Genomic DNA, 18,731 nt, shown 5'->3' with positions numbered 1-18,731 from the left:
TGCAAGTAACACACAGAAAATGAGAATGTCTCTTTAGATGGGTTAACTGACATCCTTCATAGACCAACATATACACTTTTCCTTAGGCACAACACTATGATCATTGAAGTTGATAGAAAAGGATGCAGTAGATCTAAAATCATATGGATGAAGTTGTATCAAAGCGTGTATAATCTCTCAAATGTATGTCGATTTAGCTAAAATATAGAGCAGAATGGAATCAAAGGATCAATATAGGCAATGCCATTTAGTTATTAAGGTTTAGTTTTTATTACACTTAGATTAGGTCCAGAGTTTGACAAGAGTTCTACTCTGGTTGATGGTTTACTGTGCAAGAATAATTGTAAGATTTAAAGATATCTTTAGTTTTAAAAAACCTCTCATTTGCCTTATTCTAAGACATTATTTACTATTTGAATGAGGCGGGCTTGAATATAGCAGACAGATACAAATATTCATATAGCCAGTTCAACTAGTTTAGGATTTAGGAGTAGTTTCTAGATTGTTTTTTGTTCCTTTCGGAGCTATCTCATAATGTGGGAGAAACAAAATTAGTAGTTAGGCTATGTTAAAGCAAGTCCAGATGTACTCACACTCTGGTCCCATCCTCCAAATATGGTAAGTCTAATATTTCTTCTGAAGATGCTTCTGAATGCGAGAAAAAAGAAAAGAAAGGCATAACTATATTAAATGGATTACTCAACCAAACAGATGTATTACACTCTTGCGTCAAATCTCTTTTATCTGTTGGAAGACAAAACCTTAGGTCCCCTTGTAAACAGCTTGGGTACTTGGTTCATAACATGTGTGTATGAATCGGTATTTCAGTACTTACAAAAAAAGAGTGTATTTCAGTACTTTTTGGTTCTCCAGTGGTTGTTTTCTGGACCTGATGGCTTATTGGCACATTTATTGCTCTGACAGGACTTTGACTGCATGCCTCTAAATCCATCTGAAAACATGCCCACATCACTTAAAAGGCATGCAGATGCTGTTGATAAGTTTTTTGAGAGTTTCAATGAGCTCAAGGTGAATGTACGAGCAAATGAGATTTTGAAATTTCCGGCTGGTGACAACATGGAGAATGGAGATGTTTTCTCTCATTTCTCCGCACCAACTCATCCCATCAGTAATCTGCTAAAGCAGACAAAGGTCAGTGGTTCTCCTCATACTCCCTTATATACCTTTTATAATTAGTATATTTCAGATTCATCAAACGCCCTGATCTAACTGAGATTGCAATTTGGCACATCCAATTTTAAACTATTATTACTGTTCTAAGTGGACTTTGGGGGTTATAATTATGATATTTAGCTGTCAAGATGTTCTTAATTTATTTAGTTTTTTGGAACAAAAATATAAATACTTGATAGTATTTCTAGTTCAATTTAATGATTACCTACCCCTGTTTTTCTAAATTGGTTAATTGAGGCAAAATACCACATCAAAGTAGGCCACCTAAACAGAAAGGGTACAGATTTATGTTTTTCGATTTCGAAAGATGAACCTTAATTCGGTTTACCTTATAATGGAAAAACTGACATTCAACGTGAGAGTTGGTAGATTTCATGACTATCAATTTTATCCCTGATCTCAAAATCTCTGTAATACCATAATTGATATATACCTTGAGAAGTCCCTCTAGAGGTTCGATCATTACTCCCCTTATTGCGTGTGACAATTTTTTTTCCCAATAACTAAGAAGGATGGATTATTTTTTTTATGCTTCTTAATATTATCATTCTACATAATTTATTAGTACCTTGATGGTCAGGTGGCTTCAGCAGAAGCTGATATGCAATGTAAATCTGGAGTCCCGGAAACCGCCACATACCAACAGAAAGCATATTTAAAGTCTTCTGTTGCTGCTCAAATTCAAGCAAAGGAAGCTGATGTTCAAGCTCTTGTTGAGTTGACTCGTGCACTAGATAAAAAGGTTGCAAAATTAATTTTGTTTTTCACTTATTATTTATATGATCCATGAAAGAAGCTCATACAAATGAAAGCAAGGTCTCTCTCTCTTTCTCTCCCTCTTAAGTCCTAGGCACTTCCAAATAATTTAAATTCCTCCTGAGAGAGTTCAACCTTAATCCGTGAATGATTCAGTGATCACTGAATTGTGAAGACAGTTGATGCTGCAAAATCTTTGAGTGGTGAATGACCTAACCGCACGTCCCTCCAAAATTTTACTTTTCTTGTACCATGTGGGACGTTTGACTCTTTGGTGAACCAAGGGGTTTCATAAGTGAGGAAGTGTGTTCCAGACCTTAATTAATAAATAAATGTGTTCCTTCCAACAGTTTAAAGTTTAAAGTTAAAACTGTTGGATGAGATGATCGCAAAATTCAACAGTAAGTTCTTTTATGTTCTCTTATTCAACCAAATAGAATGCCTTTAACAATAAAACTTGTATAATTCATGTCAGAATTACCAGTATAAGCTAATGAGGGAGAAGTATATTTCTTTTCTGAAAATGAAGGGTTTATATGTGTAGGAAGAAGAAAAGGAAAAAATTGTAAAAGGGGTAACCTTTTAATGAACCTGCAGGTTAAGGTCGAAGAATGGAAGAAGCTTTATAGAACTTAGTCTACTACATACAGGCATATGCTAGTTTGAGAAAATCTGTGGAGGTTTTCGTTGACCATTTATTTGTTTATGAGAAAATCTGTGTTTACTGTTTTGTTTGAGGTAGGGAATATTTAAGTTAGTGGTGAGCTAGTATTGATGACTAGTTTCTTGGGTTTTAGAGTTGTACTGCTTCTTGTCTTGTATTTTTTGAGGTAGCTGTCAAGGTTGGTGTTCTTGTATTTCGACGTATGTGTTCCGGGACTTTTGTCAATAGATGCATTTCTCTAGTTGATGTTAGACATACAAGGCATGAATATTTTGTGCTGAGCTCATGACATTGGGTTGAACTTGTAGGATGCAGTGGTTTCAGAGTTGAGGCGCATGAATGATGATGTGTTGGAAAATCAAAAGAGCAATGGCTGTTTTCTTAAAGACCCAGAGCCTTTCCAGAAGCAATATGCTGCTGTGCTAATACAGTTAAATGAAGTCAATGAGCAGGTATGGTTATCCTCGTATTTTAATTTACTAAGATGCACAAAGTTTGCGATAGCATTCATTTGCTTTGGCAGGTTTCTTCTGCCCTGTATCGCTTGAGGCAGCGGAATACCTATCAGGGAGGCATTCCACTTGCATGGCCAAGGCCAGTTACAAATTTTGTTGATCCTAGTGTGTTGTGCACTTTTGATCGTGGTACAAGTCAGCCTCAGGAATCAGTTGTCAACGAGATAATAGAAAGTTCAAAAATCAAATCTCGGACTATGGTAGATGCAGCCGTGCAGGTACACAGTCAATCAACTGTTAGTTGGGATTTTTTCTAAAACCAGTGGTGGTGTGACCCAAATCGGTTTTAAAATGATGTTTGAAAAGGTTCTAAAGCAGGCTATGATTCATAACATGTCAATATTTATTAGTTTATTTGGAAACATCATTCACATGGCTGCCGGGTCAATTTAAGACCTCAGCAGATTTGGGAATATTCAAATGCGTTTCTTCAAATGCAGTCATCAATTTGTTCTTCAGTAATAGCATTTACAACATAACAAACACCACACTTTGTGATGATACTTGTTCATTGTTTAATAAGTATAAATGAAATTCATGGTAGTATCTGCTTTTGTCCCTCTTAATCTGTGAGGAGATGCTTTTGTCTAAGTTACTATCTACTGGGTTTTACCTATTTGCTCTCTAGCAATTTGATCTACATTTAATTTCTTTCCCTTTCGAGTCAATAATATTGCTTACTCAATGTGGTTTTGTATAAATGCACTGTTCTGGACTTCTACTACTTATCCTGTATTACATCTTAATTTTGGAAGTCCTAAGAATGAAATTTATACGTACCGACAGAGTTGTGGGATACCTATTCATTTAATTTGGCTAGATCAGTTGGTGATGTCTTTAGTATTTTTTATATAAAAAAATTCTTTTGGTGAAAACGTAAATTTTTTTTGGGCCTTTGACTCCATTTAAAGATAATATGTGATTTTGCATAAATTTTATATCATTTTCATTTTGGTATATAACAAGATCAAAATATCTTGAATAAATACATCAGGATCAAATAGAAAAAAGTTAAGGACTTCCAGTACCTTTATTGAGACATTCTTTTGAGAACTATTGAAATTTAGCTATTTTAAAACCTTTGCGGTTCTTAACCAAGTTTAATAATATCAGACGTCTTCTAATCTGTTTAGACTTGATTTTATTAATTCAATACCACCATACAATTTTTTTTTTTTTTTTTTTTGTGTATTGCATCCTATTATTGTTTATGTTTCTTCTGTCGTTTTCGTGACCTAGTCATTATCTTCTGCATGTTGTAGATTCGCTTAGTTCTGATTAACTTATCTGTGTAGGCGATGCTTTCGCTTAGTGGTAGAGAAAAAACCATTGAGAAGATTGAGGAGGCTATTGATTATGTGAATGATTGGATTCCGCTAGATGACTCTTGCATGCCCACTGTGAGATCTTTTACCAGCCCATGTTCGCTTAGTGGCTATATTTGTTTCTCTATATAAATTGATTAAAAGTGCATTTATCTGTTGCAGGCACCTGATCCTAAGTCAAAGAATATGTCGGATAGAAATGAAGCAGAAATTCCTTCCGAACTTATCACTAAATGTGTTGCGACTTTGCTTATGATTCAGGTAAATACAATTGGTAGTCTCAGTTCTTTTCCTGTCTTCTGTTGACAAGTTCTTTTATACCGTAACTCCAGTACATTTTCCAAGTTTATGTTTCTTTGGGCTGGCTTTTGTGAGAAGATTATGCTTTAGAATGTTCAGACTTCAGAATGGAAATTACCTTGCTTGGATTACCTATCACTTTCTGCCCTTTGCTAGACTTCGGATTTCCATGTTGGGTGCCTCCTTTTTGCATGACATTAAATTTTCCATAACATGTTCGAGCCGTGGAAACAGCCTCTTGCAGAAATGCAAGGTAAGGCTGCGTATAATAGACCCTTGTGGTCCGGCCCTTCCCCGGACCCCGCGCATAGCGGGAGCTTAGTGCACCGGGCTGCCCTTTTATCCACAAGACGATTCTCGTTCTCAAAATTTCTAGCTAAGTAGACATTGTATTGTGATTTTGGATCACTTATAAATAGGAGGAGAAGTAGAGACTGATACATATTGATACTGGGATGTTTTGAGTTTTAGAATGAAGAAAGTTAAAATGAGAGCATCTTTTTTTAGTGTATTAGTATCAAGAATTTTGTGATACTCGGGTATAGAGTGTATCTGATCTCACTATAGTGATTGTTTTGCTCTTCTTGTTCCGTGGTTTTTCCCCTCGTTTAGGTGGTCTTCCACAAAAATATCGGTGCCCTTTTATCCCCATTTATCATACTCTGAATATTTCTGTGGGCATTCTGCGATCCTACAATACCGTCGGATTTCCATCCTTATGCTTGACATTGCTTCTTTATATATTGTATATCGTTGCAGAAGTGTACGGAGCGACAGTTTCCACCCGCTGATGTGGCGAAAGTGCTTGATTCTGCTCTAGCAAGCTTGCAACCCTGTTGCTCGCAGAACTTTCCAGTCTATGGTGAAATACAGAAGTGTATGGGAATCATCAGAAACCAAATTCTGGCATTAGTACCAACTTAGACCATGTATTATCAGCAGTCTTTTAACCTCTTGTAAATTTACTATGCAGATAACTAACCTTATTCATAGTTCAGCTCTCAGATCAATGCAAACTCAATTTGCTTTGTGAAAAGTGAAAATTAGTTTTGTTCTATATGTGTTTCCAAACTCAGCAGAATTCCAACTAAGCTGCCATGAAAATGCAAGAAATCTATGAAATCAACAGATTTTGAAGGAAATATTTATGCGTGCCCGGTGTTTAGAATAAAGGGAAAAGGGTCAAACATACCCCTCTACTTTGTTTTATTAGTTAAATATACCCTTCGTTAGTGAAAGTTAACAAAAATACCCCCGCCGTCTTCAAACTTTACACTTATGCCCCTATTTGGATGGAAATCCCCAAATCCTCTCAAATTACACAATTTCAAAAAATTACCCACTTTTTTGTTGACCGACCCGCCCAACCCGCTTTATCATCGTAATTCAAGTCCTCTGCCTTCATCTTCTTCCTTGTGGAGAAAAAAAAGAAAAAAAACAAGGACACACCCAAATGATAAAATCTCAAAACTCGCCTCAAATTTAATTTTTAAATCCAACTCCAAATTTTGATGCAGCCAGTACTTGGAGGATACAATGACACTGATTTAGGAATCAAATATATGAAACTAAGTTTTTTCACAAAATTAGGAGGATTCATGGAAATTCTCCATATACGAATTTGATTAAGAATATGGAATAATAGAAAATTGTGAATTAGTATGGAATTTGGAATACTACTGGGTGAACAATTGACCATATTTTAAATCCTATATCAAACAGTGCATTTCTTGAATCCATGGACTACTGGAATACTTCTCTCATCTGCATCCACAAATCCAAATGAGTCTATCCCATTGAATGCTAAAATTTAAAAAGATTAACTTTAATCCTTTCTGTAGTTAATAAATTGCCACACGAACAGTCTAGGAAATGTTTATTTAGCAGACAGCTCGAGTCAAGTTATGCTAACACAACGGATTAATGTTTTTCTCCATTAAAGAAGATGAAGCTAGAGCTTAATGATGATGATAGGCGGGAATGATGATGATAGACGGGTTGGGGGGGGGGGGGATGTCAACAAAAAAAGTGGGTAATTTTTTTGAAATTGGGTAATTTGAGAGAATTTAAGAATTTCCATCCAAATAGGGGCATAAGTGTGAAGTTTGAAGACGCTAGGGGTATTTTTATTAACTTTCACTAACGGAGGGTGTATTTAACTAATAAAACAAAATAATGAGATATGTTTGACCCTTTTCCCTAGAATAAATTATTATGATTAATAATGAATGAGTATTTCATTGATTTGGTGTAAATATCATTTATTCTGCCCACCTCACCTCCCCCAAGTCTTCAACCGATAAATTCTAGACTTATTTGGCCATTTCTGTTGCAAGACACTTCTGGATAATCACGTAGTCATTTTACAGCTATTTTCAATGGGATTCTACTCACACGTAAAGACGTATTAGAGTTTTCCTAATCAAATTTGGACTTTAGTATTGATGTGAGTTCAAGTGATGCTTTAGGCATTCCTTCAGATACAAGACGCCAAAGAATACAAATAATTTTGGAGAAATTAATAAAGGTTTCTGGAGTGAATTTTTTTTTTTTTTTTTTTTTTTTTGGTGAAAACCTAAGTTATTTTGGGTATCTGGGTACATTTTGATTCAACTCCTAAAATTCAAAATCTATTTTTTAAACCAAATGGTTTTGGTTTGAAAACAAGCCAAAGTTCAACTTGGAAGTATATCTTGTAGATTTGGAAATAACAAATACACTCAACTGCGCACTTCTGGAAAAAGAGAGTATAAAATCTTAGTATGACAATGAAAAAAGTATTTATACAACCTCGTCACTTTTAGAGGTCACTAGAAGTAAAAGCTCACATCAAACTTGAATAGGTAAGCTTAGAAGAAACAGGTGGTACTTGTTAGAGTCAAAGATGTTACACAAATCACATAAACATTCATTATAACATCAGTTGATGAAACATAAACTATGGAGAATGTTTTTAAAGATTACTACTCACAAACAGAGAATAAACTCAAGACAACATTTATTCTAACTCCAAAAGCCAATATATCATCATCCACCCAAAGAAGTAGAAAATTCACCACAATTAAAGGTTGGTTCAGAAACAACATCAACTCTCATAGTGTCTATACATATGATAAGCAAAAGGGGGTGCAAATTACATAATGAGGAAACTCAGTCTGAATAAGCAGTGCTTCTTGAAACCACTAATGGATATCTCGAAATATGTCTACCTATATGAATCCAGGCGCTTTGGCTTGCTTTGAACAACTGCCTCAATCTTCTCCATCACAGCAGGTGTTAACAATGGAATGACATTGATGGCTTTCATGTTTTCTTGAATCTGCATTGGTGTAAAGATCAAACATGAGATAAGCAAGGTAAAAAATGTAATACAAAAACTAATACGTATGTTTCTCGGACCCTCCAAAAATGTTGCCGCAACTGTGTCGAATCCTCCAAAAATATGCATCGCACTTTTGGAGGATCCAACATATACCTGCCGGTATTATTGAAGAGTCCGAGCAATATAGACTAATGCTACTCTCTTGCTTCATTTTATATGGCACTATTTCCTTTCAAGTCTCTTCCCAAAAGAATGACACTATTCCATATTTGGAAATATTTTAACTTTTAAGCTTTCCGTTTTAGTATTTTGCCCTTCATGGAAGGCTGTTATAGCTATAGAAATGTCTTGTCATGTTTAAGATCACAAGTTCAAACGTACTTATGGGTATGTGCGTAATGTCTTTTATTTCTTTCTTAAAATCCGTGCCTAGACGGACATAGTCATAGAAAAGGAAATGGAAGGAGTACAAATTAAGATTATGTTCGATCAAAGCATTTAAAGAAGAAGACAATGCAAAAAGAAGATTGATATAATCTCTTTGTTTCCCGTGGATGTCTATAGAAATAAGTTAAAATCATTAGAGATTTAAAGTAGAAATAAATCAGAAGGAGAACTTACTTTAGAAAGCAAAGTAAGAAGTTTTTTTATTTTTTTTTATTTTTTTTAATTTCTTTGGATGGAAAAAGAAGAGGTTGGGTTGTCGTGGGTGGGGGGTTGAGTATGAGAACTGAATTCAGTTAATGAACACACACAAAAACTATAAAAGTAGGCTCAGAAAGGCTTAGAAAGACCAACATGATTACCCAGAAAGAAAGAGAAACTTGCAAGAAGTAGAAACTACTGGTCAGAAACTCATAAAAATGTAATACATGGCAGCCGATAAATACTTCATGAACGCATGCATAGAAATAAAAACAATACGGAAAATATTGAAAGGAAAATCATTCGCGATTGATATCAATAATTGGATGAGAGCTACCACCGAAGAAAAAGAATCAACGTTTGAAAGGGAAAGCTCATGAAAAGAATAAGGGAAAAACTAACGGACCTGATACTCTTTGGTGGCACCAGTAATAACAGATGAGACATTAGGATTTGCAGCACACCACGCAATCGCCAGTTGAGGTAGAGGTACACCTAGTTCCTCAGCAATTGGTTTCAATCCATTTACTTTCCTCAGCACATCATCTACCAAAGATCTGCTGGCGAGATTCTGCCATGCATAAGATCAACAGTAAGTTCCATGCATAAGATTAATAGTTAAGTTTCTTGAGTAGAAGTTTAAAAAAGAGACTGGGGAATGACAAAGAAAAGGTTTTCAAAATTTTAAAGTACGCACATGCATATATATATATATATATATATATGAAGTTTAGATATGTCTATAAATACATAGATCTGACCCTATCTAAAAGGAAAAGTTTCAACTTCCACTATTGGACCCTTGGTTCCTCTATTTGGAATGTGACTCGAAAAATCGTTAACTTTTTTTTTTTTTTGAGATGGAAAATCTTGAACATTTAAAATATGGGTACAGCAGATGAAGAACAATCTAAAAATTTTGAAGCCACCTGCCAATAGCACTTTCATTCCTCATTATCTAAAGACTAAGATGACATTTATCTTATAATTCTAGGTTGTAGAACATAAGAAAATGTTAAAACTTCTTTTGATATTCTAGATTAGAATTACTAAGAAGCAGGTCAGTGACATCTGATCACAACCAGTAAGAAGTAAGAACACTCTGCTTGTCCAAGGGAAAGGAAAATTCCTTTTGGCACACATAAACCATCCATTTTCAATGAAAGATAAAAATGGTTAAAAATCACAAGAACTAATTGCTTGACAGTTAACAAATATCACAAGTAAATATACTAAGAGCATTAACTTAAAGCCGATAAGAGTGGCAGACCAACAAACGGGATTTTCTTGTAAAACTTTGAGGGTTCTACCTTGTAATTTTCAAGTGCAAATCGACTGTCTGGTGGAATGTTCCCTGCGTTATATTTTCCAGTCAGAACGCCTGAAGCGAGAGGACTCCATGTGGTAAGACCAATTCCGTAGTTGCTATACAGAGGCAGGTACTCAGATTCGACCTGCAACCATTCAATGAGGTCCATGTAGTGTGTTAGAGAAAAGACACATAACAGGTTTAGTTAGAAAAGTTAACACCTACTCCCAAAGGACCCAAACTAGAATTTCCTATATCCATTCTGCTCTATTTGGACATGTTTCATTCCAATACTCAATAATCTATATATAAAGATAAAATTGGAGTTGCTCTAAAACTACAAGGTCTCAAAACTCTCACACTTATACAAAGATGCAATCTCTAAGAAAACTCCATGGAGTAAATTCATTTGAAGAAGCATAAACATTTCCTAACCATTCAACTAAGGGTGCACCCCTGCATCATTACCAAACAACCAAGATTCCTTCTCTCTTTTATTAACAGTCAACAAGAAATCATTCTATAAAGTGAAAACTATCTAAATCCCAAGAAGGTGGGAAGGGGGTAATCAAAAACAGATTTAGGGTGGTGCTATGATTCACCTGAACCTATTACTTTCAGCTCGAAATAAATATTACTCCCTCTGTCTCAATTTATGTGACACTTCACTTATCAAGACAATTTGACTAATTTCGGAGCTAAATTGCATTAGATCAACTTACTATTTTAAATATAAAATTTAGATATCAAAAACTATAAGAAAAGTAATACAAGATGCAATTCTTCTCATGTCAATATGATGAAAATACAGTTTAAAATCAAAGTTCACACAAGTTGAATCTCGAGAAGTGAAAAGTGTCACATAAGTTGAGACGTGGTAAAATGTGTATATATAATAAACTCACACTTACTCTACTCTAGATCCTGAATATGCCTAAAATATCAGAGTAAAAAAGATACCTTGTGCCTAGACAACAAGTTATACTAAGGCTGCTCAACAATAGGACCCAACAAGATCCAATCTTTGAGCAACCCCCAAGCTTCCTCTGCTGAGCTGACCATTCACTAGTTCCCCAATAAAAAGCCCAACCTTTATCAATCACATAGTTCATAGCCCTAACAGTTTCTTTAATAGGTGTACTTGTATCAGGCCTATGACAATAAATCAGATCCACATAATCCATATCAAGCCTTTTCAACGACAATCTCATTCCTTCAATTATATGCTTTCATGATAAATATATCATTTGGACCCGACCCGCCCCAAAAAATCTTGGTGGACACAACAATGTCAGATCATTTCCACCCGAGTTCATTGTCTCCTCCCCACCCACCCAATGCCCTCAGCCCCCACCCCTTGACCAGCCCACCCCCAAAACCTCCCCACCCCATCCCACCCCAATAGTGTCTTTGCTTACTTATTTTCCAAGAATACATACCAAACACACCCTTAAGCTCATTTCATATCATTATCAGAAAACAACAACAAATCATAATACAACAACTACTACGCCATATCATCATCATACTACAAATATAAACAACAACAAACCATAATATAAAGTAGAAACAATCCAAATCAAGAATCAAACTGAAAACAATATCTTGTGCCTAGGCAACAAGTTATACTCAGGTTGCTCAACAATAGGACCAACAAGATCCAATCTTTGAGCAACACCCCAAGCTTCAGTTATCTGTTGAGCTGACCATTCACTAGTACCCCAATAAAAAGCCCAACCTTTATCAATCACATAATTCATAGCTCTAACAGTTTCTTCAATAGGTGTACTTGTATCAGGATATGACAATAAATCAGATCCACATAATCCATATCAAGTTTTTTTAACGACGTTTTCATTCCTTCAATTATATGCTTTCTTGATAGATTTATCATTTGGACCCGACCTGCCCCAGAAAATCTTGGTGGACAAAACAATGTCAGATCATTTCCACCCGAATTTATTCTCTCCTCCCCACCGACCCAATGCCCTCTACCCCCACCCTTTATTTTTTGGACCCGACCCACCTCAGAAAATCTTGGTGGACACAACAATGTCAAATCTTTTCCACCCGAGTTGTCTCCTCCCCACCCACCCAACGGCCTCAACCCCCATCCCTTGACCATCCCCCCCCCCCCCCCCCCGGGAATCTCCCCGTCCCATAGTGTTTTTGCTTACTTGTTTTTCCAAGAATACACTTTTGTAGGAAAATATTTTCCTTCATACCAAACACACGCTTAAGCTCATTTCATATCATCATCAAAAAGCAACAACAATTCATAATACACAACAAATATACCATATCATCATACTACAAATATAAACAACAACAAAAAATCATAATACAACAACAACCATGCCATATCATCATCATACTACAAATATAAAGAACAACAAACCATAACATAAAGTAGAAACAATACCTTGTGCCTAGACAACAAGTTATATTCAGGTTGTTCAACAATAGGACCAACAAGATCTTTTCAACAAGCTTTGTACCTTCAATTATATGTTTTCTAGATAACTTTTTATCATTTGGACCTTTGAGCAACTCCCAATGCCTTCAGTAATCTGTTGAGCTGACCATTCACTAGTCCCCCAATAAAATGCCCAACCTTTTATCAATAACATAAAAATTCCATAGAAAACAGTTCCTTCATACCAAACACACACCCTTGTACTTGTATCAGCCAATCATAATGTCAATAAATCAGATCTACAAATATAATCCATATCAAGTCAATCCAAATTTCAAAATGAAAACAATTTGTACCTTCAATTATATGTTTTCTAGATAACCCTTTATCATTTGAACCCGCCCCGCCACAGAAAATCTGTTGAGCTGACCATTCACAACCCCAATAAAAAGCCGGATCTTTTTCCACCCAGTTTCTTCAATTGTCTCCCTCAGGCCTACCCATAAATCAGATCTACAAACCCCACCCCAATTATATGACCATCCCACCCCTCACAGAAAAATCTTGGTGGACCCCAACCTTTCCCTACCCCATCCCCCCCCCGAACCACCCTACCCCATCCCACCCCCACCCCTGACATCCCATCCAACCCCCACCTCCCCGAACCTCCCTACCCCATCCAAACCCCCGCCACCCCCGAACCTCCCTACCCCATCCAACCCCCCGCCACTCCCGAACCTCCCTACCCCCGAACCTCCCTACCCCATCCCACCCTCCGCCACCGCCGAACCTTCCCACCCCATCCCACCCCCATAGTGTTTTTGCTTACTTATTTTCCAAGAACACATTTTTCTAGGAAAATATTTTCCATAGAAAACATTTTCCTTCATACCAAACACACCCTTAATATCATTTCATATCATCATCATAAAACAACAACAAATCATAATACAACAACAACAATAAACACCATAATAAACTAAAAAAATTTCTAAACCATACCTTGTGCCTAGACAACAAGTTGTACTCAGGTTGTTCAACAATAGGACCAACAAGATCCAATCTTTGAGCAACACCCCAAGCTTCAGTAATCTGTTGAGCTGACCATTCACTAGTACCCCAATAAAAAGCCCAACCTTTATCAATAACATAATTCATAGCTCTAACAGTTTCTTCAATAGGTGTACTTGTATCAGGTCTATGACAATAAATCAGATCTACATAATCCATATCAAGTCTCTTTAATGAAGCTTTTGTACCTTCAATTATATGTTTTCTTGATAAACCTTTATCATTTGGACCTGATCCACCCCAAAAAATCTTAGTAGATATAACAATATCTGATCTTTTCCAACCAAGTTCACGTATAGCTTGTCCCATTATTTCTTCAGCACGACCATTAGCATATACTTCAGCATTGTCAAAGAAATTGACACCATTGTCACGACAACATTGTAAGAGTGTTTTTGCTTCTTTGACATCGAGTTGATTGCCAAATGTTACCCATGCTCCATATGAAAGTTGGGATACTTTTAGACCTGATCTGCCTAAATTCTTGTATTGCATTTGCATTTTTTTGGTGAGATCAAGAATCAAGAAAATGAGAGAAAGATTGGTTTTTTTTTAAGGAGGAGCAAACTAGAAAGAGTTTGGGATGGAGTTGAAGTGTTGACACCTTTATGTTGACACCTTTATGTAGCATAGCTGTTTCCACTTGGCACGCTTTTAACTAGGGTCTCTTTTATGATTTTTGGATTAATTTATCTGGAAGCGGAATAAAATAATTTCAAGTTTGATGATATAAAGGTGGGATATCTAGGGTTGGGCATAAATTATCGAAAACCAAATTATCGAACTGAATCGAGAATTTCGGTAATTCGGTACGGTATTCGGGAATAAAATTTCAAATTTATGGTATTCGGGTTCTGGATCAGTAAGAGACATTAGTACGTTCGTATTCGTAATTTCCCGAATACCGAATTATTCACTCTAATGTGTTTACTATATTTTTGTACTTCTGGTTATGACCTTGTGTTGTCCTCCATTTGAATGATTTTCATATCCAGTTGTTGTGGAGATCTTTATCTTTTTCCTCCTGTCCCCCACCTTCTTTTTCACTTTGTTTTCCCCTCTGTTTTGCTTGTCCCGAAACTGTGCTTCAATTTGAATATAAAAGCATGTTTCTGTAGTAGAATATGCTTCGTTGTTGAATTTCAAATATGCTGGAATGTAAAGAGTTATTTAGAAGAGACTACAAATCTGTTTCAATTATATTGTACCTCAACTTTTGTATACTTTGTTTCCTTAAATGGTAAATCCCGAATACCGTATCGAAATTTATCGAACCGAAGTTTGATTTACCGAACCGAACCGAATTTTTTCTGTTTGGTATTTAGTATCTACTGTCAATTACCGAATTTCAAATTACCGAACCCGAACTTTGAAAATACCGAACCGAATACCTAACTCCCACCCTTAGGGATATCCACCGCCAAAAGATGTGATATAACGTATGAGGGTGCAACTCTCTTAATTAGAGGTCTCGAATTTGAGATCTGGGTATGGAAAAAATCTTGGTAGGAACGTTTTCTGCAGAAATAGGCCCTATGCGGCGCCAATCAGGATATAGCCGAACTTCAAAACAGGTATCAGATACCGGATGAGAAACTAAAATAAAAGATGGGATATTCAGGATTAAGTGTGAGATTAAATTTATACTTGTTTGGTTGACGGTATAAATTTATCACTGTCAACCAAACACAATATGAATTTAGTCAGTCATTTAATTCTAGGATATCCCACCTTATCCCGCATACCAAACAACCCCTTAAATACTTGTTCGTATCCAATATTTATATTAAATCAATTTAATTTATTATAATTAGGTAATTTGATATATGGTAAAAAAATTAATTAATCGTGATATAATAATAATTGACTACATCGATAATTCCTTAAGTTTATCAGTATATATCTCATTTAGATATTCGAACTATGATATGTAACAATTGAGCATCTGAACAAGTGATGAAATGTCGCGGTAACATTTTAAGAGGGTTTTTGCTTCTTTGACATCAAGTTGATTGCCAAATGTTACCCATGCTCCAGAGTTGGGATACTTTTGAGACCTGATCTACCTAAATTCTTGTATTGCATTTGCATTGTTTTTTGATGAGATCAAGAATCGAGAAAATGAGAGAAAGATTGGTTTTTTTTAAAGAGGAACAAACTAGAAAGAGTTTGGAATGCAATCGAAGTGTTTGGTGATACTTTTTTGTAGATTCGCTGTTCACACTTGGCATAACTTATAGGACATTGAAAGTGACATTGATCTAAGCAGTGACCTTTGGTGTGATGTGATTCACTTTTAGTTGGATTCTTTTATAATTTTTGGGCTAATTTAGCTTATCTGGAAGCAAGGGCGAACCTAGAGTACAGTTTACGGGTTCAACAACAGTAGTTTTGGTCCAAATTTTATATTTATCTTGATAATGTCTTTAATCATGTACAATCTATTAATTTAGAACCCCGTAAGTTAAAAGGATTAGGATTCTGAATTTATAAGCTTTAAATTCTGGCTCCGTCTCTATCTAAACGTTGGATAAAATAATCTCAAGTTTGATGATATAAGGTGAGATATCCAAAATTAAGTATGAGATTAAATTCATATTTATTTAATTGAGTATAAATTTATCTCATCCTGAAATATCTCACTTTATCATGTATACCAAACGATCCCTTAAATACTTGTTCGTATCCAATATTTATATTAAATCAATTTAATTTACTATAATTATCTAATATAATAAAAACATTAATTAATTTTGATTAAACAATGATTGAATACATCGATAATCTCGTAAATTTGTTAGTATATATATCATTTAGACACTCGAACTATCGTGTGTTATAACTAAGCACTTGAACAACATTGTAAGAGGGTTTTTAATTCTTTGACATCTAGTTGATTGCCGAATGTTACCCATGCTCCATATGAGAGTTGGGATACTTTTAGACCTGATCTGATTAAATTCTTATATTGCATTTGCATTTGCATTTTTTGGGTTGTTTTGGAGATCAACAATCAAGAAAAAGGAAAGAAAGATTACTCTTTTAGGAGATTACTCTTTTAGGAGATTACTTTTTTAAGGAGATTACTTTTTTTAGGAGGAACAAAGAGTGAGAAATGACAAATTGGGATGGAGTTGAAGTGCTTGGTGATACGTTGTGTAGCTTAGCTGTTTCCACTTGGCATATCTTATAGGGACTAAGTGTGATTACTGATCTAAGCAGTGACTTTGATGTGATGTGATGCACTTTTGATAAAAATAAAAATAAAATCATTTGGTGTCCGATATCTGTATTGGAAGCCGACTAAATTTGTATTAGCGCCGCATAGGGCTCATTCGGGAAAGGTTTTCCATCAAGAACTTTTCCATACTCAAAGCTTAAATCCGAAACCTCAGGTTAAGGGAGGAGCAACTCTATTTGCTTCACCACATCCTCTGGTGTTATACACTTTTAATATTTACTACTACTCGCTAGAAAATTTTTAATACTTTCCCCGTTTCAATCAATATGAAAATTTTCTTTTTAATCAATTTTTTTTTACATTTAATGAGATATTTTATAGCAATAGATATTTTTTTTACATTTAATGAGATATTCTATTGATGTATTATAGCAATAGATATTTTTTTTTTGGAGATCAAGAATGAAAAGGAGCAGAGAAAGATTACTTTTTTAGGAGGAACAGATAGTGGGAAATGAGAATTTGGGGTGAAGCGTTTGTTGATACTTTTTGTAGCTTAGCTGTTTCCAAGACTGAGTGTGATTACTGATCTAAGCAATGCCCTTTGGTGTGATGTAATGCACTTTTGACAATTACTGCTTAGTAGGCGTTTGGCCATTAATTTTGAAACTATGGTTTCAAATCAACGTTTGGCCATCAATTTTCAGTCGTGGTTTGAAATCTGATTTGAAATCATGGTTTGAACATAAATCATCCAAAAAAGCATAGTTTGGGTTTGAAACCATGATTTTAACTTTTTTAAATACAAAAGTTAACCCATAAGTTAATATTTTGTAAAAAAAATCATAAGTTGGTAAATATTTTTAACAATTACCCCATCAATCATTTACCAATCTCATTAACTTCCACCAACTTTTATTTATGTCTACCAATCTTTAATTTATGTGGGAAGATTATATTAAATAATAGTTACATTACTATTCATGTTAAATTTTCGATTTTATTGAAATAAAGTTTGATTAATTGATGTTGCATTTTTTAGAAAAGTCTTCTAGTAGTGTACTAATTTTGTTATAAACTATGATTTGCTCATTTGGTAAGATTGTATAAGAATTAAGAATGTTTAGATAGTTTTCACAATTTGTGGGGTTTTTATGTCTATAAGAGAAAATACAACTTAAAATATTCAAATTGTATGTCCAAACATGGTTTGAAACCATGGTTTGAAACCTGGTTTCAAACCATGTCCAAACGGGGCCTTAGTTTCATTTTACGTGACACCCGATTTTACTTTTTTAGTCTTATCTAAAACATATTTTATATGTAAAATAATTTAATTTTAACTTTATTTTATTTTATACTTGTAAATTATTTCTTCCATTTCAAAATAAATAAATTTTGGAGTGTGATGCATCCTTTAAGAAAATTAATTGAAAATATTAATTAATAATTTGTCAGTATTACCTCTTTGCTCCTTGTTAACTTTTTCTAAAATTACAAATAGTCATTAAAAAGAAGGGTAATTTTAAAATAAATTAATTTTGAGATGCAGTGTTGTTCGGCTAGATTTGCTTGGCACGTTCTCTTATTATTTTGGGAAAATTAAATTTTATTTCTAATCAAACGATATTACATAAAAAGTAATTGCGAAGGTAAATTGGGGTCTAGTCCATAAAAATAGAAGGAATTAGACGAACGTTAGAAATTACGGAAGGTGGTATATTACTCATCCTTTCATGGTGAAATGAATTAAATTACCTTCAAAATTGTGTAACTAGAAAAAATTAATCTGACTTTAATATTAGAGTAGTTATTATCATCTTTTTTGAAAATGAGCTCTGACCTTAGACCATGGTGCCATGTGATTGCGATGGAGCACCACGTTTGCCCTTTTTGTTCGTTTCAATCAAATTAGTACGGCGTATCCGTTTTATAAATTTAAAATTAAATTATTTCTTACATTTTAAATTTGTCATAGACATGATCGATCATAGTCTCAACTTCAAGTATCTTAGATCTCAAAAATCCTTTTT

General features: G+C 34.8%; 2 protein-coding genes across 2 annotated transcripts in view; one reads left to right on the top strand and one right to left on the bottom strand.

The window, feature by feature from the left end:
• The window catches only part of LOC132039233 (protein ALWAYS EARLY 3-like), a 14,796-nt gene extending 8,905 nt beyond the window's left edge, over positions 1-5,891 (top strand). Inside the window, exons 10-17 of the mRNA XM_059429766.1 lie at positions 755-819; positions 925-1,152; positions 1,775-1,936; positions 2,923-3,066; positions 3,138-3,347; positions 4,425-4,529; positions 4,617-4,715; positions 5,514-5,891. Coding sequence (XP_059285749.1) covers positions 755-819; positions 925-1,152; positions 1,775-1,936; positions 2,923-3,066; positions 3,138-3,347; positions 4,425-4,529; positions 4,617-4,715; positions 5,514-5,678 — 1,178 coding nt within the window. The 3' untranslated portion in view covers positions 5,679-5,891. The remainder of the gene's footprint in view (positions 1-754; positions 820-924; positions 1,153-1,774; positions 1,937-2,922; positions 3,067-3,137; positions 3,348-4,424; positions 4,530-4,616; positions 4,716-5,513) is intronic.
• Positions 5,892-7,735: 1,844 nt separating this feature from the next.
• Positions 7,736-14,120, bottom strand: LOC132039619 (probable voltage-gated potassium channel subunit beta). The gene is made up of 4 exons (XM_059430117.1): positions 13,449-14,120; positions 10,032-10,175; positions 9,128-9,292; positions 7,736-8,073 (listed from the first exon to the last, which is right to left on the bottom strand). The coding sequence occupies exons 1-4, from the start codon at positions 14,016-14,018 to the stop codon at positions 7,960-7,962; spliced, it is 993 nt and encodes a 330-aa protein (XP_059286100.1). The 5' UTR covers positions 14,019-14,120; the 3' UTR covers positions 7,736-7,959.
• Positions 14,121-18,731: the final 4,611 nt, after the last annotated feature.

Source organism: Lycium ferocissimum, chromosome 12 (assembly GCF_029784015.1).
Source record: "Lycium ferocissimum isolate CSIRO_LF1 chromosome 12, AGI_CSIRO_Lferr_CH_V1, whole genome shotgun sequence".
In the NCBI taxonomy this organism is placed as follows: Eukaryota; Viridiplantae; Streptophyta; class Magnoliopsida; order Solanales; family Solanaceae; genus Lycium; species Lycium ferocissimum.
This window is presented reverse-complemented; position numbering and strand designations above follow the sequence as displayed.

Excerpts from the sequence above, each read along its gene's own strand:
- LOC132039619 (XM_059430117.1), bottom strand. The coding sequence starts at position 14,018 with ATGCAAATGCAATACAAGAATTTAGGCAGATCAGGTCTAAAAGTATCC. Across the intron at positions 9,293-10,031 it reads TTGCACTTGAAAATTACAAG|AATCTCGCCAGCAGATCTTT; the intron begins GTAGAACCCTCA and ends TATGCATGGCAG. Across the intron at positions 8,074-9,127 it reads GTGCCACCAAAGAGTATCAG|ATTCAAGAAAACATGAAAGC; the intron begins GTCCGTTAGTTT and ends ACACCAATGCAG.